This window comes from Herpailurus yagouaroundi, unplaced genomic scaffold (assembly GCF_014898765.1).
Source record: "Herpailurus yagouaroundi ecotype Mexico unplaced genomic scaffold, PumYag 188, whole genome shotgun sequence".
Lineage (NCBI taxonomy): Eukaryota > Metazoa > Chordata > Mammalia > Carnivora > Felidae > Herpailurus > Herpailurus yagouaroundi.
Genome location: NW_024412419.1, coordinates 31951139 through 31978331, shown reverse-complemented (window position 1 = coordinate 31978331; position 27193 = coordinate 31951139). Strand labels below are relative to the sequence as shown.

Genomic DNA, 27193 nt, shown 5'->3' with positions numbered 1-27193 from the left:
TCTTTCTTTCTTTCTTTCTTTCTTTCTTTCTTTCTTTCTTTCTTTCTCCTTCCTTCCTTCCTTCCTTCCTTCCTTCCTTCCTTCCTTCCTTCCTTCCTTCCGAGAGCACACAAGTAAGCAAGGGGCAGACAGAAAAAGAGAATCCCAGGAGAGGCAGAGAGAGAGAAGTAGGGCTTGATCCAAGCAGGGCTCATGCTCACCCGATGTGGGACTTGAACTCATGAACCGTGAGATCATGACCTGAGCAGAGGTCAGATGCTTAACGACTGAGCCACCCAGGTACTCCCCCCACCCCTCACTTTCTTCTGAGAGAACCTGAAAGTAGTAATAATTTAGGCATATCCAAGCCCTCAGGGAAACACAGAAAAATGGCTGGCTTTACACACAAACTGTCCCCTTCCAAAAGTAATGCATGCTCCTTACAAACATTTTGAAAGAACTTTATAAAGCACAAAGAAATTTAAAAAAATTTTTTAAATGTTTATTTATTTATTTTGAGAGAGAGAGACAGTGCAAAGAGGAGTGGGACAGAGAGAGATTATCTCAGGCTGGTTCCATGCTGCCAGCACAGAGCCCAATGCGAGACCTGAACCCACAACCTGTGAGATCATGACCTGAGCTGAAGTCAAAAGTTAGACACTTGACCAACTGAGCCACCCAGGCACCCCAAAACACAAAGAAATTTAAATCATCCCAGTCTCATCACTAGAGAGTACTACTGTTAATATTCTTATGTATATATCGCCATCTTTTATGGATATATGTGCTTTTCTTCTCTTTATAAAAATGGAGTCTTAGTATACGTGCTGCTTTGCAATCTGCTCTTTTCTAGGCCAACTTTTTAAAAAAGTTTAAAGAAAGCAAAAAAACCTCCCATTTGTTTTTCACTCAGAATTCACCCTTGGAATTCTATCCCCCTTTCTTATGGTTCTTTGCATCCATCCCATCTGTGTTGATAGAAGAATATGCAATTCGAGCCTATGAACTATTTCTACCATGCCTGGAAGGGCTCTCAGGATATAGACTCTTAAGCATTCACCCAGGCTCCCGTTACTCAACTGGCTGGGCATGAGTGAAATATTAATCATTCTCTTCCAGGTCTTTCCTGGCTCACTCCCTTGCAAACCTGTAGGTCCTCAGAGTCCTACCCATGGACTATCATAACATCTCACACCACGTTCTTCCTAAGACTCAGCCACTTTCTAACTACTCTACATCTAACTCATTTCATCTTCAGGATACTTCTATGAGGTAGACACTATTATTACCCTCATTTTACAGATGTGGAAACTGAGGACAGAAAAGTTGAGAAACTTGCCCCAAACACACAGATCGTTATCAAAAGAACCTGGATTTGAACATAGTCTGGCTCCTAAGTTTTTGTTCTTAATATTTATTTACCTTTGAGAGAGAGAGAGAGACAGAGGGAGAGAGAGTGAGAGAAGAGCAGAGAGAGAGGGAGACACAGAATCCAAAGCAGGCTCCAGGCTCTGAGCTGCCAGCACAGAGCCTGACGCAGGGCTCGAACTCATGGACTCTGAGATTATGACCTGAGCCAAAAGTTGGGCGCTTAACCAGCTGAGTCACCCAGGCGCCCCAAGGCAGGGTTTTATGTGTGTGTGTGTGCGTGTGTAACTAGACAAGATGATTCTAACCTTGCTGTGAAAAAGCAAAGGGCCAACATAGTTATACAATTTTGAAGAAAACAAGATGAGTGATTTGCCTTATAAGATCCTAAGACTCACTAAGTTAAGGTAGTGTGGTGCTGGCCCAGAAAGACGAACAGACCAATGGAACAAAAGAGACACCCCAGACAGGTCCTGTACCTATGAAGACCGATTTGTGACAGAAGTGACACACAGATCCATGGAGAAAGAATGAAACCAAGAGTCAGACTCTTAACCGACTGAGCCACCCAGGTGCCCTGTGGGTTCTTGTTCTTAAGCATCACCTTATTTGAAAAGCACAAGGCTTTCTGGTGAATTGCGCTTACTACCATCTCTTAGAATAGGCCAGACTGACCTCTCTCCCTGCTTCCCCCTCCCTCCCCTCCCTCCTCTCTTTCTGAAGCTACAGCTTTAAAACTCCTTATACCAGGTAACCAAAAGGAGTTCCAAAGGGCCAAACAACCTTCTTTGGTTTTGCTTCATCTACTTTTGTTTTATTTTTATTTTTTAAAGATTTTATTTTTAAGTAATCTCTACACCTAACAGGGTCTTGAACTTACAACCCCGAGATCAAGAGTCACACGCTTTACCAGCTGAGCCAACCAGGAGCCTCTTGTTTCATTTTTAGTAGACTTTATTTTTTAGATCAGTTTTAGGTTTACAGTAAAATTAAGCAGAAGGTACAGATTTCCCAGATACCCTCTATCCTAACACGTGCATAGCCTCTCCCATTATCAATACCACCCCCCCATCTGAGAGACACATTTCTTTAAAAAAATTTTTTTTTGGTAATGTTTATTTATTTTGGGGAGACAGAGACAGAGAATGAGCAGGGAAGGCACAGAGAGAGGCAGAGACACAGAATCCGAGGCAGGCTCCAGGCTCTGAGCTGTCAGCACAGAGCCCGACATGGGGCTTGAACCCACGAACCATAAGATCATGACATGCTCAGTCAGTGGCTCAACTGACTGAGCCACCCAGGCGCCCCGAGACACATTTCTAATAACTGATGAACTCACATTGACATATCATTATCACCGAAAGTCCACAGTTCAACAGGAAGGTTCACTCTTGGTGCACATTCTGAGGGTTTGGACAAATGAATAATGATATGTATCCATCATTATAATATCATTTTTTTACTGCCCTAAAAATCTTCTCTGCTCTGCCTATTCATCCCTCCCATCCCCTCAGCCCCTGGCAACCACAGATCTTTTTACTGTCCCCATAAATGTGGCTTTTTCAGAATGTCATAGTTGGCATTGTATACTTTGTAGCCCTTTCCAATGGGCTTTCTTCACTGAGTAGTATGCATTTTAGGTTCCTACCTGTCTTTTCATGGCTTGATGGCTCATTTCTTTTTAGCACTGAGTAATATTCCATTGCCTGGAGGAACCACAGTTCATTTGTCCTTTCCCCTACCAAAGGACAACTTGGTTGGTTGTTTTAGTAATTATGAACAAAGCTGTGAGAAACACCTGTGTGCAGGTTTTTGTGTGGACATAAGTTTTTAACTCCTTTGAGTAACTACCAAGAAGTATGACCACTTGATCATATGGTCAGAATATGTTTGGTTTTGTAAGAAGCAATCAAACTGTCTCCCAAAGTGGCGGCACCATCTTGCACTCCCGCCAGCAGTGAATGAGAGTTCCTGTTGCTCTGCTTCCTCATCAGCATTTGGTGATGTCAGTGTCTTGGATTTTGGCCATTCTGATAGGGCCTCACTATTGTTTTAATTTGTATTTCCTCCATGAGGTACAGTGTGGACCATTCATCTGCTTTTCAGGAGCTAAAACATGTGAAGAAAAGCAGAAATTTTTGTTCAAAAATTATTTGGTTGGGGGCGCCTGGGTGGCGCAGTCGGTTAAGCGTCTGACTTCAGCCAGGTCACGATCTCGCGCTCCGTGAGTTCGAGCCCCGCGTCAGGCTCCGGGCTGATGGCTCAGAGCCTGGAGCCTGTTTCCGATTCTGTGTCTCCCTCTCTCTCTGCCCCTCCCCTGTTCATGCTCTGTCTCTCTCTGTCCCAAAAATAAATAAATGTTGAAAAAAAAATTAAAAAAAAATTATTTGGTTGTATCTACTTTTGATTCCTACTCTGATCCATTCAACAAATGTACACGGAGTCCCCACTCTGCCAGCCACATGCTCGGCACTGGAGACAATGACAACTCCAACAGCAAAGCTGCTGGTTCCTGGTCTTGCAAGAATTCCCTCAGAAGAGACGGCTTTCTGGCAACAGTAAACAGCCCACGGAGAGAAGCAGTACTTGCCAGTCTTTGGTTTAGATGAAGAGTTTTTAACACCAGAAACCGCTGCTCTCAACTGTCTCTGAAAAATGCTTCGGAACAAATGCGTGTTATTTGTTACAAAGATACTGGTATCTTCGTAAGTTACTAAGCTTTCATATCAAATCAGAATTACAAAAAGTGACATTCCCCAAATTCTGAATAGGACATGAGTAAAACGCTTGTTTTCAAATGCAGAAAATACTGTTTTCCATTAAAAAGGGAAAAGTTTCTAGGTCGAACCATGAATGATGATTTTTTTTTTTCAATTGCTGATGGAGGATATAGGGTAGAGGAAAAGTCTGTCCCTTTTCCTGAGCAAAGGACTGGCCAGAGTATATTAACAAATCCTTAACCAGCGTTATGGACTTTTCCACTCCTCTAACGTCCCACGGACCCCAGCTATGCTATCCACCTCGTACCGCCCAAACTTCAGCCAGAGTGCCCTAAAAGTGTGAAATGAAAGTACCTACTATTTCCAATCTAAGCTTCTACAACCTGTTTTCGGAGGAAAGCAAACATTACTTTAATTGACAAGAACTTTAATTGCCCCAATATTAAAAAAAAAATTCTTTTAAATATTTATTTTTGAGAGAGAGAGAGAGAGAGAGAGAGAGAGAGAGAGAGAGCGCGAGCAGGGGAGGAGCAGAGAGAGAGGGAGACACAGAATCCGAAGCAGGCTCCAGGCTCTGAGCTGTCAGCATAGAGCCCGACGCGGGGCTTGAACCCACGAACCGTGAGATCATGACCTGAGCCCAAATGGGCTGCTTAACCGAATGAACACCCCCCTTTAAAAAAATTTGTTTTTAATTTGTCCCCAATATTTTAAATATTTTCAAATAGCTGCTGGCTGTCCACATGGATCTTGATGCCCTTTTTTGCAGTATTAATCAAGCAAGGTAAAATGTTCAAGTAGTGTGAAGGAAGACATTTGGGGGCAAGGGAAAGAAAGGAGATAAAAACGACTTGATTGCTCGCTACAGGCGGCAGCACATTTAGTCTCATTATCCATTAGTTAAGGTGAAGAAACATGTCTGGAAAGTTAAATAACTTTAAGGGACAAAGCAGAGATTGAAACCAGGAATCCCCAGTACTCCTACAAGGGCACTCAGACATCTGCAAGCCTACACCGCAGTCTCTGAACCGGTCCCTTTTCCTCCACCCGCTATTGGCCAGGGTTTTCTAAAAGCACTAGGTCTATTTTTTCTATTTTTTCCATAGTGACTCTCATGGCCGTAAGAGCCGGGTGTTTGGTGGTAACTGGAGGGAAGATGAAGGGCAAGAGTGCACTGGTTGTGTGAGTAGGTTGTTTAAACCTGTGGCTTATAGGCAAATAGTCTCGTCACAGATTTTGAAAGAAGTTATCATGACTGTAGGTGAGGCATGAAGAAGAAACGCATTTTTAAATATTTTAGGTACAAAAAAATGGCAGAACAATTCATAGGAGGCATTAGTGACTTTTCTAGGTTGTAACTAAAAGATCGTATGATTTACCTCTTTAGAATTCTACAGAAGAGAGCTCTCATTTTCCGAGGGAAAAACTGAACCAGTCTGACCTCCGGTCATGGCCATGATCCAAGCAGTTTATATAATCTATCTGGGAAACTGGAGATTGTTCACATCTAACCTGGCAGTTAAAAAGGACCATGTTTCATGGAATTATACATGCTTATCTCCTCCCTGTGGTTTAAAATATTCTGGGGCATAGTAATGTCAAGATAACCCCTTATTCTGTCATGTCTTGTAGCTTTAAATGATTCACCTCAGTTTTGTTTACATAATACTTACACATTCAGATATTTGAAAAGAATAGACAGTGAAAATAAAGTCTCCTTCTTACCCTGCACCCTGGCTATGCAGAGCCTCTCTTGAAGGCAATCGCTGCTGTCAATCCCTTTTTTTTTTTTTAAGATTTTATTTTTTTAAAAGTAATTTCTACACTCAACATGGGGTTCAAACAACCCCAAGATCAAGAGTCACACGCTCCCCCAAGTGAGTCAACGGGCGCCCCAATGTCGCCAATTTCTTAACATGGGTTTTAATACACAAGAACTGATCAAAACCGTAGCAGAGCCCCATTTCACACTATTCTGACTGAGACAAGAATGCTCCCCGTTATGACATACATGAGGTCTTCTTTTATCTTTAGCAATATCTATCTTTGTAGAAAGAATCTACGAAAAAACTGCAAGACAGGAGCGTAAAAAAGGAACAAAGGAGCCGCTTCCAGTAGCCATGATGATGGCTGCACATATTAGAAAGTGTTACTTGATATTCCAAGGGCTTTTTTCCAACTTCTCCTCTTCTGAAAATCACTCACTTTCCCTCTAGAATAATTCAGTCATCTAAATTATAGCCTAGGAATGAGCACCTAGAATATTTTGGATGCTTTGATTCAACCTGGCATTATGTGAAGTCTGTGATGTATGCTAATAAGAAAATGCGGTTTAACATTCTCAAGAGAGGTTACTAAGATGGAGGGCAATAAAGCACACGCTAGATCACTATAATCCAAGGAGATCGATTTTTCTCCCTTTTAAGAACATTGGGGGATAGTACTTTCCTCATCCAGACTGCCCCAAGAGGCACAGACTTATAGAGACAACTCCACCGTATTAATGCCCTCACAAAATCAACACTTCCATGCCTAATAAGACACCAGTGCTATGGCACTATTAGGTATTTACCCAAAGGATACAGAAATACAGATTCGAAGGGGCACATGCACCCCAATGTTTATAGCAGCACTGTCAACAATAGCCAAACTATGGAAAGCCCCAATGTCCATCTGATGAGTGGATGAAGATGTGGTCTATACACACAGTGGAACATTACCCAGCCATCAAAAAAATGAAATCTTGCCATTTGCGACAACATGGATGGAACTAGAGTGTATTATGCTAAGTGAAGTAAGTCAGAGAAAGACAAATACCATACGGTTTCACTCAAGTGGATTTAAGAAACAAAACAGATGACACATGGGAAGGGGGAGAAGAGAAGAGAGGGAAACAAACCATAAGAGACTTTTAAGGATTGAGAATAAACTGAGGGTTGATAGAGGGGAGGTGGGTGGGGAATGGACTAGATGGGTGATGGGTACTAAGGAGGGCACTTGTGATGAGCAGTAGAGGTTGTATATAAGTGATGAATCGCTGAATTCTGCTCCGAAACCAATATTGCACTGGATGTTAACTAACTAAAAAGAAAAAAAGAAAAAAGAAAAGACACTGGTGCTTCCCAGCGGTCGTGCCGTCAGGGCACACATTTCATAAGAATTCCACAAAGACACTTTGCATTTTAAACTCTATGTGACCCTTACATCTAAACGAACACTGATAAGGAGAGAGAGCTGTCATTGTGTGTGTGTGTGTGTGTGTGTGTGTAGAGGTGCAGAGGGAGGGCCATATGATAAGGCAGAGATGGAAATGAGGCGATAAAAGCAGAGGCTGACAGCTTAGCGTCTCCAAAGCTTTGCTGGCTCTGATATTCTAGGACGTAGGTCCAATTCTTCGACTCCACTGGGCAATTTTGCACCAGCCAAGTAATCTCTTTGTGATTCTGTGTCAGCCTGGAAAATAGTTATGGTACTCACAGAGAGAGAGGTGACTCAGCAAAATCATTCTAAAGAATCCTCTTTTGTCACTTGTCAACTTTCTTGCCTTCTGACTGAAGATCTGAACCCCCACCAAAGAAAACCAATACTCAGTTTTCTGTTAACTTCTAACCATGAGCCATGTTATGTATCTAAAGAACCAAACAGATAGAAACACACACCTAAAGGAAAACCTCAAACCTCTTCTCTAGCAGGCTGTGCCCACGCCCCTACCACGGAGCAAAGCGTACTCATTTTCAAGCAGTCTCCTTTTGCCACCTTTATTTCAGACCTCACCTCCTGTCTAGCTACACAGTAGGGCCAGGATGGCACTGCAGACCCTTTCCTTTGCTGAGATCAAACTGCAACTGTAATTTTTTTTTAATGTGACTATCTGGCTAATGTCTAACCCCCCAGCTAAAGTGCAAGCTCCATGAGGGTGAGGACCTTGTCTGTCTCGCTGAATGAGGTGACTGAATGAACAGCTTGTGAATGCATGGATTAATTCATGATCCTAATTGCCCATGGAACCCCATAAAATAAAAGCTGGTCCTACTTGGGAGACCTCACTGCTAGACCATGAGTTGGTCTTCTGCTTGGTTGGTTCCCGAGCTGCCAGCCTGCGCTGGGCGCTGTTACACCAGACCGGGTGGCTAAGCCGTCTGTACCCACTGAGCCATGTCGAGGAGCATTTCTCAGACAACCAGGGCTCAAGGAGAATCTGATGAAGGAGAGAGGAAGTAGAGGAGACAGGTCTTAGATTGTCCTACAGAAAGAACACAAGGCAAGACCTGGAGCCACACCCCCTCTAGCCAGCTTTTCCCTCTCCTGCCCTGCACACCTGGCAGTTCAAAGATCGCTCCAGGGTTGCTGGGGTTTTATCTTACCCTGAACTATTTTTTTTAATGTTTATTTATTTTAGACAGAGGCAGAGAGAGAGAGAGAGAGAGAGAGAGAGAGAGAGAATCCGAAACAGGCTCCAGGCTCTGAGCTACGAACTCACGAAACTCTACATCATGACCTGAGCCGAAGTCAGAGGCTTAACCGACTGAGCCACCCGGGAGCCCCAGACCCTTAACTATTCTAAATTAAGGCAAAGCCTGAAGGGACAACCAGAGACCAAGTCCTACAGCTGTTTCCATTCATGTGTCTTTATCCGAACACAGGATGGAAACACAGTGGCTCTGCCGGTTGCAAGCACTCCTCGCGGTGATGAGGGTGACGAGCTCGGGTACTCGCCCTGGATCCTGGCCACCTCGGGGGCATATGCGGGAGGGCTGGGGGCCCGGGGCCCGCCCGCAGCCCGGGACAGCATTCAACCCACCTTCCAACTCTGCAAAGCCGAGCACCACATCTGACGCCCTGCCCTGCCTGTCTTTGACCTCCAGGGCCGTAATGGTGCAGCCCCAGGAGATGATGTCCACTTTCAGCAGGTCTGACTGCAGCTGGAACTTCTCCACTGTCCCTGCCCCTGAGGGCAGGTCTCCGAACACGGCTCTAGTCACCGAAACCATGGGGAAAGCGTGGGGGCGTGCAGCTACTCCCAGCCCTTCCGACTCTGCCTCCAAACCTGGAGCCGGAGAAGTTTACTGGAGAAGGGCGGGACACGGCCCAGACTCCTCCCCTTCCTTGCCAGGATTTGGGGAGTGACCGCTCCTGCAAAAAAATACCTTCTGGCGACTTTCTAAACCTTTCCTTTGCCTGAGGGCCACAGGAAGGCAAAATTTCCAGACGGGGTTTTCCTTTGCTAACTCTGGCTGCATTGCATGTTGGGAGTGGTAGTCTTTGGAAGGTGAAATTGCATTTTGGGGCCTGTAGTTTTCCTAAACCCAAATGCTGAATCTGCAGGATTGCGGGGGCGGGCGGGGTGGGGGGGTTTCTCCGGCTCCCGCTTCTCAACAGGAAGAGCTAGCAGTTCGTTAACTTTGGTGGCTGACTTTCAGATAAAATGCTGGAAGATGCAGAGCGCAGAGTTAGAGAAAGATGAATGTTGGGGGGAGATTCTGGTTTTAAGTTAACTCTGATCCAGAGGACAAAGAAATACAGAGATAATTTAGAGAAAGGCGTCTCAGCACACTGGATTCATTATATTTGTCCCACACAGTGAAAATTCTAGACATGTTTGTGCTGGAGCCACTGCCCAGAGGCTTTCCTGGCTGGTGGCCTGGAGTAGCAGCCTGGACAGGGTCAGGTGTAGTTACACGGAGGTGCTCAGAAGCAGCCTCTGACTTTCTTTTCCTCAGGGGACTGGGGAAGGGTCTTGAGGACATACCCCCATCTCGTTCCTGAAGTCCAGAGTTCCTTTAAAAAGGGATTGGGGGGGTGGGGGGAGGTGCCTGGGTGGCTCAGTTGGTTAAGTGTCCCACCAGCTCAGGTCATGATCTCACTGTTGGTGGGTTCCAGTCCCGGTTTGGGCTCTGCTGACAGCTCAGAGCCTGGAGCCTGCTTTGGATTCTGTGTCTCCCTCTCTCTCTGCCCCTCCCCACTCACGCTCTGTCTCTCCCTCTTTCTCAAAAATACATAAACATAATTAAAAAAAAAAAAAAAGGATTAAGGGAGTATTTATTGAGGTCCCCCTAAATGTCACGTACTATACTTTTATTATTTCCTTTCCACAAGCAGAAAAAGGTTATAAGTAGGTACCGATGGGAGAGGAAAAGGCAAGCAGACCATTAAATAACTGTCATCCTTTCGAGTGCCTCAGAATTGTGTGAGATTTTTCAAGAATATATATTTCCAGGCCCATCCCTGGAATTTCAGATTCTGTGAGTCTAGGGCAAGACTCAGGAATCTGTCTTTTTCACAGGTTTCCTGGGTGATTCTAATGCAGATTACCTGGGACCAGACTTTGAGAAGTACTGCTCAACGGTTGGGTGACTAATCTTAGATTTTTTTTCCCTCCAAATAGACTCTGATGGCATAAGACTAAGATAGAGCTCCTAAAGGCCTTAATAGGATTGCCAGATGAAATATAGGAGCCTGTGGACTTCTTTGCGAAATGTGTCAACTCTAGACAGTACTGGGCCCAGGAAGAGAGAGGATGCTGGAAGCCGGAAGTGTTTTACTTGATGGCCTTCATACTCCTCTGGGCTTGACACTGCTTTTGGTTCGGTTTCTAGGTACTTCAGAGGGGTTCCAACTGGACTGTGGTGGGTGCCAAAATGCATCTCTGATTAGGAAATTAGGAGAACTGGGGTTGTGTTCCTGGAATCAGATGCGAATAAAACATAACTGCCTCTCAGCCCTTTCTGTCTGTCGTTTGAAGGAATACTTAGCATTCTTGCCACAAGCCTCAATTCTCATTCATGAAGCAGGGGAACTGTGGTAGCAAAGGAAAAAGAGAGCTGGCAACAAACAGGCTTTAGTGAGGCGTCACACATGATAACAAAAAGACCCAAACAAGTCAAATTACAGCCTGCGCCACACTCACACAATAACCGATAGCACTTTTGCGTGCTGCTTCATCAGAAATTCTCATAAACTCTGCAATCCTCATCAACCCACCTAACATTTGCGGCTGATTCATATACAAGCCCTTTCGGCAATGCTGTGTTAGCACGGATGTCTCAGAACCTCTTCTTCTGTGGGCAGGAAGACGGCATTTTCTTTTCTCAGCCTCCAGTTCTCAATGTTCTGCCAAGCTCATGTTGTCACAGAAAGAGATGAATGCATTTGAACGGCCAAAGCCAAGTGTCACTAGGGGAGATGTTGTAGCTAGGCTTGGTGGAAAATGAAACATACCATGATGTCTCTCAAAGATGTAAGGAGTACATTTCATTTCATTTTCCTTTCACTTTTAAGGGCTGAACATATTGTCATAAATAGGACTACCTTGTGCTAGGTCAGCCGTCAGGCTTGAACCTTGACTTTTCTTACCAAAATATCCTATTCTCCGAGTCCCACAGTGATGCTCTAAAGGAATATTTGTGCACTTGGGGCACCTGGCTGGCTCTGTCAGTAGAGCATGCAGCTCTTGATGTCAGGGTTGTGAGTTCAAGCCCCACGTTGGGTGTGGAGCCTACTTAAAAAAATAAGGTAATATATATAAAGGAATATTTGTGCACTTAAAAAGAATGGAGGAAGAAGCACCCTTAAGGGAAGGAAGTATTCTCCATCTCCAAGGTTGGATTGGGTCAGAAGCCAGATAGTGCCTTTGAAAATGAAAGATCCTCAAATTTGAGGAAGTATTTCTTTTTATTTTGGGGATGAGAACTGGGGGTGAGGTCATGAGGTAAAGAGAGAAGGAATTGTGACATTGATGTCAAGAGACGTTACTTAAAGCGGCGCCTGGGTGGCTCAGCTGCTTAAGTGTCTGACTCTTCTGCGAGGGTCATGATCTCACAGTCTTGTGGCTCTGCTCGGCGCTGACAGCAGGGATATGGCTTGGGATTCTCCCCCTCTCTCTGCACCTTCCCTGCTCACACTCTCTCTGTCTCTCTCCAAATAAATAAACAAAACAAAACCAAAACCAACAAACCAAAAAGAGAAGTTGCTTAAAGTGGGTACCTCTTCTTTCAACCTGAGGACTCAGGGTAGACAGGTAAAAAATGAGGTCAGTTTCTCTTCTCTACTGGAAGTTAGTCCCCAAAGCTGAGTGTGTGGGGAGCCAGGAATGAGGAGATCTGAGCCCTTAGACCCTGGACTCCACCTTCTCATTCTACAAAGACACTGCATGTGTACTATTCCTGGGATCTGTCAGATCTGGGGCCCATGGAGACGGCTCCAAAGCTTTAAGCTGTTGACAAGATGCCTAACTCTCTGAGCTGTAATAATAAACCAACTCATGATCTCTCACAGTTTGTCTATAAGGAGACCCAGAATAGATTCTCTTCTGTTGATAAGTTACCATCTTCCTGTTCTCTTTCTCATTGCTCTGAACTCGAATGGCATTTATTGTCAATTTGCTTCATTGGGTGCTCAACTATGCAATATCTTAGATGGTTCATTATCTGCCCAGGAGCAGAAACATTTTGTTGTTATTGTTTACTCAACGTTTGGCTCCCAAACTCCATATTTTGACTCACAAATTTTTTGTGACGGAAACAACACTAGGTTTCAGAAGAAATCTGGGAGCCAGGGAAACCTGGAAGAACCTCTTCAAGTTGACAAGAGGCAGAATTCTTCATAGTTCAGGTCAACTCAATTTCATCAATAATTTTGGAGCAGCTGCTGGGGAAGGCATTATGGGTGCAGGTGAGAAGCTGTTGAGAAAGATGGATTAAATTTTGCTGTATGACGTGCTCATTCGTCAAATATTCGAGGAGTATGTGCCAGGCACTGTGCTAAGTGCTGGCTGTACATTGATAAGTAAAACATAATCCTTGTCTTCCAGGAGCTTGCAGCTTAATATGATATAATGCTCATCTCTGTCTTCCATAAAACCTGCAATAAAATCTCCAGAGTTCATTACCAGTCAATGCTGGGTGAAACAAAGCACTGGGATCAGCCTCGAAGTAGTTGTAATTTAAGGGTTGCCCAGAGATGTTCAGTCATACTGGGATTATTTTAGAATTTCCTAGAAGCAAGCACAGGAACTGGCAATTTTAGATGCTCAGTAAATAACTGTTGAATGAATACATGATACATTCATATTTATGATGCTGTAGTGGAGAATTGGCTCTGATATCAGAAAAACTGGGTCCGAAAGTCATCAGAACTTACTGGTCAGGCAATTTGTTCAACCACTCTGAACTTCAGTTTCCTCAACTATAAAATGGGACTAATATCACATGAATGGCCCATCCAATTATTATTAATTATTACTAGTAAATATAAAGTGCTAAGAATGAACTGGGCACCATGATAAGCACTCCTATGAGTCAGGCACCATTATCTGATACAGAAACTGAGACTTACCAAGGTTAAGCAACTCGTTCAAGGTCACATGGCTAGTAAGTCAGGAAATCAAGATTTGATCCTGGGCAGTTTGCAGAGATAGGAGCATTTAACCACTTCCTTATATGCTGCCTGGTATTGTGGTCAATGGGGAACCTGGAGTCCAAAGCAGCCTGCAAATTTGAACACGTTACGCCAGGGCAAAATGCTCATCTCCTAATTTTTATGGTAATTACAAGTTTAAAAAATTAGTTTCTGGAATTAGGTCACAATGGGCTCAAGACGGCATTGTGTTCACTTACTGTAAGTACAGAAGGGTCCAAGGAGAAGAGCTAATCCTTGGCAGCCATACACTCTGGAAACGAGGCACCCATCACCTCCAGATCTATTATGTTGTCATTTGTTGATTTGTTATTATGTCTTCTGCCAAGAAAATGGAAGCTCCACGAGAGTGAGAACTTTCACTGCTATATCCTAGTAGCTAGAACAGAGCAGTGGATTGCTAAAAAATATCTGTTGATTTGAGTGTTTGAATGCTGGAAAGGATGGGAAGCATCTATCGTACACAGCTGGTAGAAGTCTCAATTGATAAAAACCACTTTGGAGGACAACTTGTCAATATGTAATCAAGTCTGTTTGCACACAACTCAGAAACAGCCCATGACCCAGCAACTCCATTTCTTGGAATATACCCTGGATGATGTTTTGCATATGGACGTCAGAATATTTATAGCAGTATTATGTGTAAGAATCAAAATTTGGAATCAACCTAAAGTCCATCAATTGAAACATGGATAAAACAATTTTGGTATACGCATGTAATGCAATGTGACGTAACAGGAAAATAAATGCACTAGATACTCCATAGGTCCTCAGGCATAAATGTCATAATTATAATGTTAAGGAAGAAAAAAGCAGTGCAGAAGGATGCAAATATGTCATTTACATCAAATAATAAACCTTGCAAAGTAAACTAGATCTCCCTGAATTTAAGTCATTAGTCCAGGGTCATTTAGCCTGGGGGGTTATAGAGCGAGGATTTTAATCCACAGCACTTCCCACTATATCATCCTGCCTCAGGTAAGCATTGATAGCCAGATATGTATTAGACCCCTATAGTGCTCTGGAAACCCTATTGACTGATCTTTCCTTAGTTTGAGTGAATGTTATTGCCAAGGGAGTGGCTTGGGGGGGGGGATCTCTTTTCTCTGCCCTTCCCCCCATTTTGATATGAATAATAGATGTTTAATCAATTTCATGTAAAGCAGCTTCAAAACAAGTCCCTCATACATTCCCTTTGACTTGATTGTGGCACCTATTTATAGAAATTCTAAAGCCACAACTGGCCTGAGCACATTCCTTAGTTTTATATAGACTGGATAAACACTTCTAGTTGTCCCTTGTGACAACAATACTTTCAAGAGTCAGAACTCTTTTAATTCCACAAGTTATAAATCAGCTCAAATTTGGCTTAGGCAAAAAAGGGAAATTATTGGCTAACATAGTGAAAAGTCTGTGGACGAATCTCCCTTCAGGCATGGCTGGATCTGGGCTAAAACTACGTCAACAGAACTTGGTTTTTCTCTTCCTCTTGTTCGGTTTTCCACTGTGTTTGCCCTATTTTCAGACTGTTCTTTCTACCTATGATTTCTAGCACCTCCAGACTTACATTATCTTACAATAGCAGTCTCAAGACAAAGCAAGCTTCACATTCCCCACAGTATCAACAAAAGTCCCAGTGTTGAGTCTCACCCGGTCCTGTGCCCTTCTGAACCAATTGCCTGGTGCTTGGTGTGGTTGAGTCAGCCTCACGCAACACTGTGGACTGGGGCGTGGGGAGGGGTGATTATCCAAGGGACAATCTAGATGCTATTCCCAAAGTGAGAATGGATGCTGACCAGGCTAAAACAAGAGTTGCCCACCAAAAAGAGTAATGGGTAATTTCATTAGAGAATTGTGAATGTGTTAGAAATCAAAAATAAGAAATAAATGCACTGGGAATTCTTGTAGAGAGTTCAAGCATTTAGAATATTTGACACATCAAAGTACCTGCGTCTCACAAAGAGCTTTCAGCATTCTGTCAGTCGCTCGGTAGCAGGTGTTGCCACATCCTTGCTTCTATTCTTGTTTTATCTTTGTCGGCCTTGGTCTCCTAACTAATGTGGTAGTGACGCAAGCTTGCTTGAACCTTTCTCAACATCTTCAATTACCCTGCTGTTTTTCAAAGGACAAGAGCTGCCAACATTCGAGAAAGAATGTTAACTCGAATTCAGCCTAGCCTGAAGCAGATTCACCCCTGCCTTGTCTGAGAACAAGGCGGGTCAGGGAATTGCTCTCTGAGTTCATCTGGACTCCATTCCTCATAATATGGAATCTTACATCAAAAAAGCATGGCCGAATATAACTCTTGGCAGAAAGTATCATTCAAGCACCTAAAACATCTACAAATTATCTTGCTCGAATAAATGTGGAGAATTTGCTCTTGTGAATTTGCCAACCTGATTAAGTAACCTTGATTCACTGCCTTCAGTATCTGCTAACCAGTCATAGTGTGATCTTCATTCTTCTATGACACTTGTTCGAGAGGTCCCAAGTAACATATACTTCTTATTTTTATACTTTCTTGCTTTTCAATGATCACATTTGGCTCAGCTTGAAAGATAAATTTCTCAAAAGATGTAATAAGCACTTTTTTCGTTTTGCCAAATTAGAACTTTGAAAAGTTACTCTTTGATTTGTTAGAATTAGGTTTGGCTGCCTATAACAGAGATCCAAAATAACAGTGGCTCAAGAGAGATACAAGTTGATTTCTTCCCCTAAAAACAGTCCAGAGGTAGGGATGTCAGGATCTGGGATCGTACCCTACTTGCAAATTGATAAATTACTGTTTCGTGGAGGCTGACAGAAGACACAGATTCCTGGGTCTGAGACAAAGGGTTTCATTACTCACCGCATAGCAAGCAGCATGTGTATCCTGCTGGTGCTGGTTCCCTATGCCCTCCAAGACCCATGGAGGTTACAAGGAGGAACCAAGCTGGGCATGACACATACAGTGGGTTTGCATTACAACTGGGATCTACCACTTTTATAGTGAGTGGTAAGCAAGCCTGCTCTTTGTCTGGGAGAAGATGAATCTGCTCACTGGAAACTCAACCCCAAGAAATGGTTGCCTAAAGAGTGGTCAGGGCCTTGCATTCTTAGCATCCTCAAAAAGGGTGTTCAGGGATGCTCAAGGCCTTGGTGGATTGCTTCTCTCAACAGGTGGTCCAGGGTTAGTATGGCAGTTCTGCTCAACGTGGTCATCTGGCACATAAGTTCCCTACAGCTTGTTGCTTCACTATCTGAAAGGTGTGGCCTGAAGTCCGCTTAGCCAAGGAGGTATGCCTCCATGTCCACATTTAGAGCAACAGGATGGAGGAGAGGAGGTGAGGACAGGGAATGTTGGAGAAGAGGCAGGCCTCTTGTATCCCCTTTGAGGATACATCCTGAAATTTCCATACGTTACTTCCCCTTATATCACACTGGCCAGAAGTTATTCACTTAATCATATCAGACTTCAGGGTAAGTTGGGAAATGTATAATCTTGTTTTCTAAGGGTTCTGTTAATGTAGTATAAAGGAGAAGATATTGGAGCAGTCTAGCACATTCTTTACTAAAAGTTGATAATATTTCAATAAATATTTTCCAGGGACCTTGTAGGGTTGCTAAAGGTCACTTTGTGCCTCCCATTCTTTGCACACAGTGAAAATCTTGAGCCTGTGGTTTGGACGTGTGTTAGCCAGACAGCTGTGAGCACACACAGAGGATGGGACTACAGGTGTCAGGTACACTTCAGGCACTGCCCAAGGCGAGAACACAAAGGAGTCGGAGGATTTCCAGGGATCTGGAAGAAGACAGGGATATTAGTCCAGATGATGGTGCCTTTGTGAGCGTGGAGCTAAAATTCCAAGGATCAAAGTGACAAGGTCTGAAATAACTCTGCGTGGAGAGGTTCCTGTCCAGAGGGTGGGTGGTGCAGGGTGTGATCTGTTGTGATGGTGATGAGTTTTTCAATGGAGGAAGAGCTCAAGCCACATAGGATTTCCCCTAGCCCTCCCAAAACTGGCTCCCCTGGAAGACGTGGAGAAGTCGAAGTTAGTCAGCCACAGTACATGGGCTCTTTGTATCTTGAAACAGGACTCTGAGCCAAAGTTGGAGGGAGGGTTTTCAGGAGTCAGTGTGGACCCAGTGTAGTCACAGGAAGAATTTCCTGGGAACAAGTGACTGGGGCACTACACCAAGTAGAACCTAGCTGAGGTCCCTGGGGATGGCCTTGAAGCTGGCAGGTACTCTCCACTAGTTAATGGTGGCTCTGTGGTATAGCCCCCTAGTTCCTGGGGAGCTCTCTTTCATGGAAGACTTGAGCCTCTACTCCAAGTAGAAGCACTTAGCTAGTTCATTCCACTTGGACTTTAGCACATAGGGCCTCTGTCATATCCCTCAATTTTGTGCCACCTTTTACCAAATTGACCATGACTCTCTCCCTGCATGTGGGCAAGGCAATCATTGACCAGGTAACTTTGTCCTAACAGGGTCTTAGTAGAAGAAGTCTCGTCAAAATTTACCACATATTAAAAAAAAAAAAAGATGAAGAATGAGGGCCCTCTGAATGGTTTCAGGTATGTCTAGGAGGTACACCAAGATGGGTGGCATTGACTGATAAAAGAGTTAGGCTTCTCTAGGAGGAGAGGGAAGACAAGGCAAGGAAGGGAGGAGAAAGATCCTAATGGCAAATGCTGGAACAGCAGTGCAGCTGAGACCTCACACATGAGGCCAGGATAGGAAAGCTTATCAGCAAAGCCTTCACCTGGACTCCTGGGGGCATATTCTGGTGGAGGAAATGGCTGAGAGAGTTGATTGTAGAAATTTGGGGGCATAAGGAAAGGCTTGATGACTGATAAATAGCCAAGAGGAACTAGGGCAAAGAATCTAGCTAGATGGGAGGGGTCTGGCAGACATGTGAACCTGGCTCAAAAGGTCAAGGGGCACATCAAAGCGGTGTCCAGCCAGAATCAAGGTGGTCAGTGAGTCCATAAAATGATTCCAGAAAATGGACTCGCACCCTGTTCTAGAGTGAGACCTTTCTTCCCTGGCCTGTTGGAAATTGTCCACTGTCTGTGTTGTGGATTACAATCGGCAGGTCGGAAGCCTGGAGGGAAATTCGGCCCTCCTTAGAGTAGGTGTGAACAGGGAAAATTTAAGCCTCCCTTCTACTCACCTTCAAAAGGCTCATGCTGAATTTAGGTCAGAGAATTGCAACAGAATTGGCCATTTTTTCTGGGCTTAACCACATTCTATAAAGAAGTGTGGTTGTACAAGGGCCAGGTGAAGTCAGAAGATGAAATGTGACAGGGCCCCTGTGTGGTTTTTTTCTGACACTTAATGTGTCATGTTTTTACATATACCAACCAATTCTATGACACCAATTGGGTGCCCAACGATTCAACTCAATTCTGACACCATTCACTTAGAGTTTGGGTCAGATCTCATGAGTCAAAGGGCTCAGACCCATAGGACTGCCTCCGTGTCACACACCAGTCGCAAATGTGTACCCAGGCTACCCATACTTCTTCAAGCCTGACTACAAATGTGGGAGTTTTTGTGAGCCCCCTTCAGATTTGATAATGTGCTAGAATGACCCACAGAATTCAGGAAAACACTTTACTTAGGTTTACCAGTTCATTCTAAAGTTCCTTATAATTCAGGAACAACCAAGCAGAGGAAATGCATAGGACAAATTCTAGGGGGTAGGGGTGGGGGCTGGGGGTTGGCGCAGAACTTCCATGTTCTTTCCTGCTGTGCCATCAACCAAGTGCATGGATGTGTTCACCAACCTGGGGGCTCAATGAACCTCCCCTTTAGGGTTTTTATCAAGGTTTCACTAGGTAGGTATGGTTGATTAAATCTCTGGCCATTGATGATTGAACTCAATTTCTACCCTTCTCCCCTCCCAGGAGGTCGAGGGGTGGGGCTGACAATTCTAACCCTCTAATTACTTGGTTGGTTTTTCTTGTGACCACTTCTTGTCCTGAAGCTTTCTAGCCTCCTACCACAAGGGATTGTCTTATCAGCATAAAACACTCATCACTTAAGACACTCTTCTCACTTAAGAGAGAGTCCAAGGGCTTAGGGAGCTTTGTGCCAGGAACTGGAGACAAAGACCAAGTATTTTTTTTTTTCAAGTCTTTTTTATTATCCCACAGCCCCCAAGTGGGCCCTACCACCCACTCTGTCTTCAGGGAGTAACCAGGTCAAGGAGGAGGAAACTTTGGTACACATTAGCATATTCTGGGACCTTATTAAAAATATAGAGTCCTGGGGCTGACTCTCAGTGGCTCAGTGACTCTCAGTCACTGAGGAAGGGACCTCCTGGGTATCTGTATTTTTAATAAACTCCCTAGATAATTCTATGCTCACTGGAATTTGAGAATCATGGAGCGAGGGTTTATTTGAGTCGTCTCCCTCTCCTCCAATCATGCTGAAGGAAGAGCCCCAAGTCTGCCCTCAGGTTACAATCTTCCCCCCACTAAGGACAAGGAAGAATTACAGCTGAGTACAGAGGACCCCTAGGTGAGGCCAATCTTCAGGATCCCGAGATTCTGCCTCAGGTTAGAATCAGAAATTCAGAAAAAGGAATCAGAATTAACACTGGGCAGTGTCTGCTGTGTGTCAGGCGGATGTGCATGTGAGTCTATCTGCCGAGGAGGTAATAATCGTTGTTGTTCTCACGGTTGAGAAAACGGAGCCTCGGGGAAGACTATGGCTGAAGGGGCATGGTGGGTATTCAAATAAGGCCTGCCTAGCTCCACCCTCTAGGTCAAAATGGTGAGTAATGAAAAGGGAACGTGTGGAGCTGGGGTGGCTTGGTTGCGAGCTAGAGTCATGGCAGTACAGTACACGGTGTCAGTCACCCCACAATTACTGCTGTGGAAAGGGCAGCGCTGATAGGGCGGCTCTGCCCCACCACGTGGGAGAGCTTCAGCCCATACTTGCGACTTACTGAAGCAGCTACTTTCTCAGAGCCTTCCTGGGCAATCACCATTCCTGCTGAATGTTTCCTGGGGTTTTACTGTTTTGTTTGTTGTGTTTGTTTCTTTGTGTGCTGCACTTGAATCCTTAGGGCAGAGCCCAGCCAACGGTTCTAGAAATTACCGGAGTCTCTCTGACATGAAGAGTGTGCCCTGGACACTTCCATGGGTGGAAGGCTGCATGAGGCCTGCTGGGAAAGCAGCTCTTCTCTACAGGGTTGGTGTAGAGGCAGACAGGCTAAATATGAAAGGTGTCACCCTAGGCTTTAGGAGTTGGCCAAGGTCAAATCCAACAGGAACAGGGGGGAAACAAATAGGAGAAGGAATATAAAAATCGGCAGCCAGAGGGGCGCCTGGGTGGCTTGGTCGGTTAAGCGTCCAACTTCAGCTAAGGTCATGATCTCATAGTTTGTGGGTTCGAGCCCCACGTCGGGCTCTGTGCTATAGCTCAGAGCCTGGATGGAGTCTGCTTTGAATTCTGTGTCTCCCTCTCTCTCTGCCCCTCCCCCACTCGTGCTCTGTCTCTCTCGTGCGCTCTGTCTCTCTCTCTCAAAAATAAATAAACATTAATTTTTTTTTTTTTTTTTTTAAACAGCAGCCAGAACTTTAAGAGCAGGTCAGAGGGAAGTGCACCAGGTGATGGGAAGAGGGTCAGGGATGAATCATCGAGTGAACGGCTTGGCCAATATCCCTGCACTGGGTTGTGGGGCCAGCATGGGAGCTTGGAGGAAATACGTGCACCCCGCTGGACTGTGTGCTCTTTCCACATAGGTGCAATCCCAAGCAGGCTCTGCACTGTCAGTGCAGAGTCCAATGCAGGGCTCGAACCCACAAACCATGACATCATGACCTGAGCTGAAATCAAGACTGAGCCACCCAGGCGCCCTAAGCCCATTCTATTTCTTTAAGGCAGGAGGGGTTTCCTTTTCTAGGACCAGTGTCTAGTATTAAAGAACTGATGACAATGAATTAATAATCAAGGGCCATTTGATGAGCACAGATAGGGGCAAAAAGCTGGGGCAAAGAGTTACCTCTGGTGACCAGATTGCTGATGTCCCCCAGATTCCGTGCCACCCATGGATAGCCCTGGATATAATCTGCCAACGCGGGTATGTCTGACTCTGCTTTCTTGGTGCTTCTGTACCAGAGCTGCATAATTTAACTTGTGTTACTACTGCGTTTTGCATAGAAGATGGATTTTCCGATTATTTTGTCCATAATTGATCCGGGTTTCTCTGGAGCTCCTACCTACGTGGTTAGTTGTTGTTGGTGGTGGTGATTAGCTAAATGTCTAATTTGATTTAAAGCATGGTGGGGCACCTGGGTGGCTCAGTCACTTAAGCGTCCAATTTCAGCATAGGTCATGACCTCGCGTTTCCTTGGTTTGAGCCCCGTGTCAGGCTCTGTGCTGGTAGAGCAGAGCCTGGAGCCTGCTTCAGATTCTGTGTCTCTCTCTCTCTGTGTCCCTCCCTAGCTCGCACTCTGTGTCTGTCTCTCGCAAAAATAAACATTAAAAAAAATTAAAAAAAAAAAAAGCATGCTGATGCTGATAATTGGGTGGCTTTGGGTGGACTAGAAGATAGACTTGAGGCATATTAAAAATTTCAAGAGCTTATTTGAGTAAAAATCTACTCGGATGGGCAGCCCCAAACTGGAGGCGGTTAGGAGCAAGACTTTCCCAGAGAACAGGTGGAAGCGAAGTAGGGAAATTATTGATTGGCTATAGTCGAAAGCCAGTTGGCTGTGATTGGCCGTCCTTATGTTTCAGTTTCCTAACCTGGAGACATTTATAGGTTTAGATTTTGGTTCACTTACAGAGGCTGCCATTCAATTAGGGCCACCTCAGTGGTCTCCTTGCTTAACTAATTTAATAGGTATGTTAATATTGTAACATACCTATTACCACTGTAACTTCAGATAACTTCCCCCTTTGCCGGCTTCTTTTCCTAACATGGTAAGCAGGTGTATGGAGAAGAGGGAGGGGTGCGGCTTAGGAGTCTGTCACAGCAGGAAAAGCCACCATCTCAGGCTGGGGGCCCTTTGCCTCCTCTGCTGCCTTGTCCACCTGTTTGCTACGTGCTGTGCTGGTTCCTAAGCTGCAGCCTCCAGCCGTTGACAGGTGGCCCTTTACACCCTTAGCAACGCCTCCTGGGAACACTGACCCCCCCCCCCTCCCTTCCAGACTTTGCCTCCCCTCAGCTGCCTCTGTGGACCCTCAGCCTCTGCTTTTTCCTCCATTGGATCCCTGCCCTGGGGGTCCACCGCAGACTCTTCAGGGGGTCTTTTCTTTATTCGGTTCCTAATCCTTTCTGAAGTAGTCTCCAGGTAGCCTCCCTACCTACGGCCCCCAATCTCTTTTTCTTTCTAAAACACCACACGATCCTATCACTCCCTGACTTCCAAACCTCTAAGGCCTTCTATATTCTGCAGGATAAAGTTGAAGAGACGTAGTCTGGTACACAGGGCTCTAAAGGATTTGGTCTCAATCTGCTTGGTAACATCATCTCCCCTTCTCCAGCTTCACACACCCACCTAGCACACCATGATCTTTCATGCCTCTGAGTGTGTGTATTCTGTCAGACTGGAACTTTCTTTTCTCTTCATTCTTTAGGGCCTCGCTGAAATGCTTCCCTGTGAAATGCTCTTTTCTTCATCTGTGCACAGATCTCTAGTATGGCACGTACCTTATGAGAACTACAAGGAAGGCAAAATATTTTATTTTATTATTTTTTAAAATTTTATTTATTTTTGAAAGAGAGAGACAGACAGACACAGAGTGGGAGTAGGGGAGAGGCGGAGAGAGAGGGGGACACAGAATCTGAAGCAGGCTCCAGGCTCTGAGCTGTCAGCCCAGAGCCTGATGCGGGGCTCAAACTCATGAACCATGAGATCCTGTCCTGGGCCAAAGTCGGACGCTTAATCGACTGAGCCACCCAGGCACCCCTAAGCCCAGTCTTTTTTGTTTGTTTGTTAATTTTTTTAAACATTATTTATTACTGAGAGACAGAGCGTGAGCATGGGAGGGGCAGAGAGAGGGGGAGACACAGAATCTGAAGCAGGCTCCAGGCTCTGAGCTGTCAGCACAGAGCTGGAGGCGGGGCTCGAACTCAAGAACTGTGAGATCATGACCTGAGCCGAAGTTGGATGCTTAAACGACTGAGCTACCCAGGTGCCCCAGAAGATAAAATATTTTAAATTAAACCTTAAGGTTTAAGCAAAACGTGATTCTTCAATAAATTATAAAATAATTTGTACCCCAATTAATTATAAATGTTTTTTTCTGTGTATAAGAAGTATCACCTGGCCATTAAAAGAAAACCACTTCAGGGCGCCTGGGTGGCTCAGTCAGTTAAGCATCCGACTTTGGCTCAGGTCATGATCTCACAGTCCGTGAATTGAAGCCCCACATCGGGCTGTCAGCTGTCAGCACAGAGCCCACTTCAGATTCTCTGTCTCCTTCTCTCTTTGCCCCTCTCCTGTGCACTCTGTCTCTCTCTCTCAAAAATAAACATTTAAAGAAAAAACCACGTCGACACTGGCATATTTACATAATTTTTAAATAGGAAAATCTCACAATTGGCTGGTCAGAAGTGTTTTTGGTTGCAAGTCACACGATACCTGTTTGCAATAGCAAGCAACAGTAGGTTAGCACAAGAGGGTTTCCTTTTTCTCATAAAATGAGAAGTCCCAAACTGAGCAGTCCAGCACTGGTACAAGAGAAATGCTGACAAGGACCAAGGCTCTTTCAGTCTTTCCACCCCACCTGCCTTGGCTTATGGGCTTTTATCCTCATGCTTGTCACTCCATGTCCCCAACTAGCTGTTCCACTTCCAGGCCTCCTGTTTGCTTTCTAGGCAGGAAGAAGAGGGAAAGGCCACAGGGATGAAAGGAGCTCCGCCAGTTGCATCTGGAAAGGGAAACGCTCCTGGAAACCTTAGGTAAGAGAGTTCTATCTGCATTGTATTGGCCAGAACTGAACCATCTGTCTGCTCCTTACAGCAAAAATGCAAAATCGGGTATTTTGCTTTCTAGCGTCTTGTAGTAGGAAAAGGCAAGCGAAGAAGACCCTGTGAATGGCTTTGGGGCTAATTCTAGCATCTGGCACGGGGCTACAGTATTCATGAGATAAATTGTAAGGAAGGATCATGTTGGGAAGTGGAGGGAGAGCGGGGTGGAAGGTTAGGATATATTGGACCCCAAATCTCTGGTGTGTATGGTGTATATTCACCTGTGCAGCCACCGCCCGAATCTAAGGTTGGAACGTTTTCATTATCCCCAAACTAAACCCCCGCCCCCTAGCATTCACTCTTACCCCTACACCCAACCCTCCAGGACTAGGCAAGCATTATTTCACTCTCTGAGAACAAGTGTTTAAAAGGATGATTTTCTGGGGGTGCCTGGGTGACTTAGTTGGTTAAGCGTCCGACATGCGCTCGAGTCATGATCTTGGAGTTCGTGAGTTCGAACTCCACATCGCGTTCTCTGCTGTCTGCGTAGACCGCACTTAGGATCCTCTGCCCCCTCTCTCTCTGCCCCTCCCCTGACTGTCTCTCTCAAAAATAAATTAACAATTAAAAAAATAAAAGGGTGATTTTCTGCTAGAAAGTCAGTAGAAAGCATTGTAAAAATGAGCTTCCGGGTAGTTACATAGGCTTAAACATATCATGAAAGCCAATTCATCTGTGGTGGTAGAGTTTTTTGTGAAGGAAATGATTCAGTATCTCACTCGGTGAAAGCAGAATTTCTAAGCCCCTCATCTCTTTCCTCATTTTGTATGATAGATCATGCTGTTTTCTAAATCTTGTCTGTTTTATATTCCAAACTTTCTTACAGTAAGTGAGATTTTTAAAGACATAGAGTAGATATAAAGTTACAAACTCGAAATTCAAATTCAAAATCTCACTAGTGGGAAGGCTTTAATTAAAGAATACAGGGGTGGGGCGCCTGGATGGCTCAGTCGGTTAACCGGCTGACTCTTGGTTTTGGCCTCAGTTCATGATCTCACGGTTCGTGAGTTTGAGCCCCACATCTGGCTCTCTGCTGTCAGCACAGAGCCCACTTTGGATCCTCTGTCCCCTCTTCTCTCTGCCCCTCCCCCACTTGTGCTCTCTATCTCTCTCAAAATGAATAAACAAACTTAAAAAAAAAATGCAGGGGTGCCTGGGTGGCTCAGTTGGTTGAGCGACCAACTCTTGATTTTGACCCAGGTCATGATCCCAGGGTTGTGGGACTGAGCTCTGAGGGCTTTGCGCTGAGTGTGTGGCCTGCTTGAGATTCATTCTCTCTCTCTCTCTCTCTCCCTCCCTTTGCCCCTCCCCCACTTGCCCTCACTCTCCCGGACATTAAAAAAAAAAAAAAGAAAAACCAAACCCCAACCCTCCCTCTCCCCCAAGGCCTGAAGAAGTCAAACAAGCTGCTAATTGATTGTGATAACTGGAGGCAGGTGCCGTTTCTTGTCTCCTGGAATGGGTGCAGCCTGTCCCACTTTAAATGCAAGAGATGATATCGTTTATCTACTGAAATGAAAACAAGCAAATGCACCTAAGACTCAAGAGTAATTGCTTTCATTCTTGTGTGCAGCATTCCCTCTAACCGTCTCGTATCTTGCTCTGCTTGGTACCTGTTGTATCTAGATGTGAGAGAAAACAGGAAATGAGGCAGGTAGTTAGCACAGGCAAACCACCATCACCTAGGGGTTCCAGGGTCAGGGCTTTCTTTTTTTCTTTCTTTTAAATTTTTTAAAATGTTTATTTATTTTTGAGAGAGAGAGAGAGAGAGAGAGAGAGTGCGCGCACGCACGCATGCAAGTGGGGGAGGGACAGAGAGAGAGGGAGAGAGAATCCCAAGCAGGATCCACACTGTCAGCATGGAGCCTGATGAGAGGCTTGATCCCATGAACTGTGAGCTCATGACCTGAGCCAAAATCAAGAGTTGGATGTTTAACCCACCAAACCACCCAGTACCCCCCCCTTTTTTTTTTTTTTTAATTTTTAATGTTTATTTATTTTGGAAAGAGACAGAGTGACAGTCGGGGAGGAGCAGAGAGAGAGGGAGACACAGAATCTGAAGCGGGCTCCAGGCTCTGAGCGGTCAGCACAGAGCCCGACACGGGTCTTGAACTCGAAAAATGGTAGGGGCGCCTGGGTGGCGCAGTCAGTTAAGCGTCCGACTTCAGCCAGGTCACGATCTCGTGGTCCGTGAGTTCGAGCCCTGCGTCGGGCTCTGGGCTGATGGCTCAGAGCCTGGAGCCTGTTTCCGATTCTGTGTCTCCCTCTCTCTCTGCCCCTCCCCTGTTCATGCTCTGTCTCTCTCTGTCCCAAAAATAAATAAAAAACGTTGAAAAAAATTAAAAAAAAACAAAAACAAAAAAACAAAAAAAACGAAAAATGGTGAGCTCATGACCTGAGCCGAAGTCAGATGCCAAAACAACTGAGCCACCCAGGCACTTCCTGGGGTCAGGGCTTTCTGATCAGAGGTTTGAGGAGCTGTGGAGAAAACCAGAAAATTTGTGCCAGGTAATACTGAAAAGAGAAAATCTGTGCAACAGAAGTGGGGGGAACATTTCCATGAACCAGCTTTTGATATGGGGTTACATGTCACTTAAAGCAGAGATCTTACCCCAGAGGACCGCGGATTTGAATGTTGTTCCTTTGGTTTCAAACACAATCAAACTACCTGGTTTCGTTTCCTCTTAGTTATTTTATTTTATTTTATTTTATTTTATTTTATTTTATTTTATTTTATTTT

General features: G+C 44.8%; 1 protein-coding gene across 2 annotated transcripts in view; it reads right to left on the bottom strand.

Annotated features, from left to right (window-relative positions):
* Positions 1-27193, bottom strand: part of GALM (galactose mutarotase) — a 116822-nt gene that overhangs the window by 44229 nt on the left and 45400 nt on the right. Inside the window, exon 1 of one of the 2 annotated variants that reach the window (XM_040496560.1) lies at positions 8869-9258. The exons of the other annotated variant lie outside the window; for it this stretch is intronic. Within the exon in view, the coding sequence (XP_040352494.1) occupies positions 8869-9058 (190 nt within the window). The 5' untranslated portion in view covers positions 9059-9258. Of the gene's footprint in view, positions 1-8868; positions 9259-27193 lie in introns of those variants that run through there. 2 annotated transcript variants of the gene reach the window in all.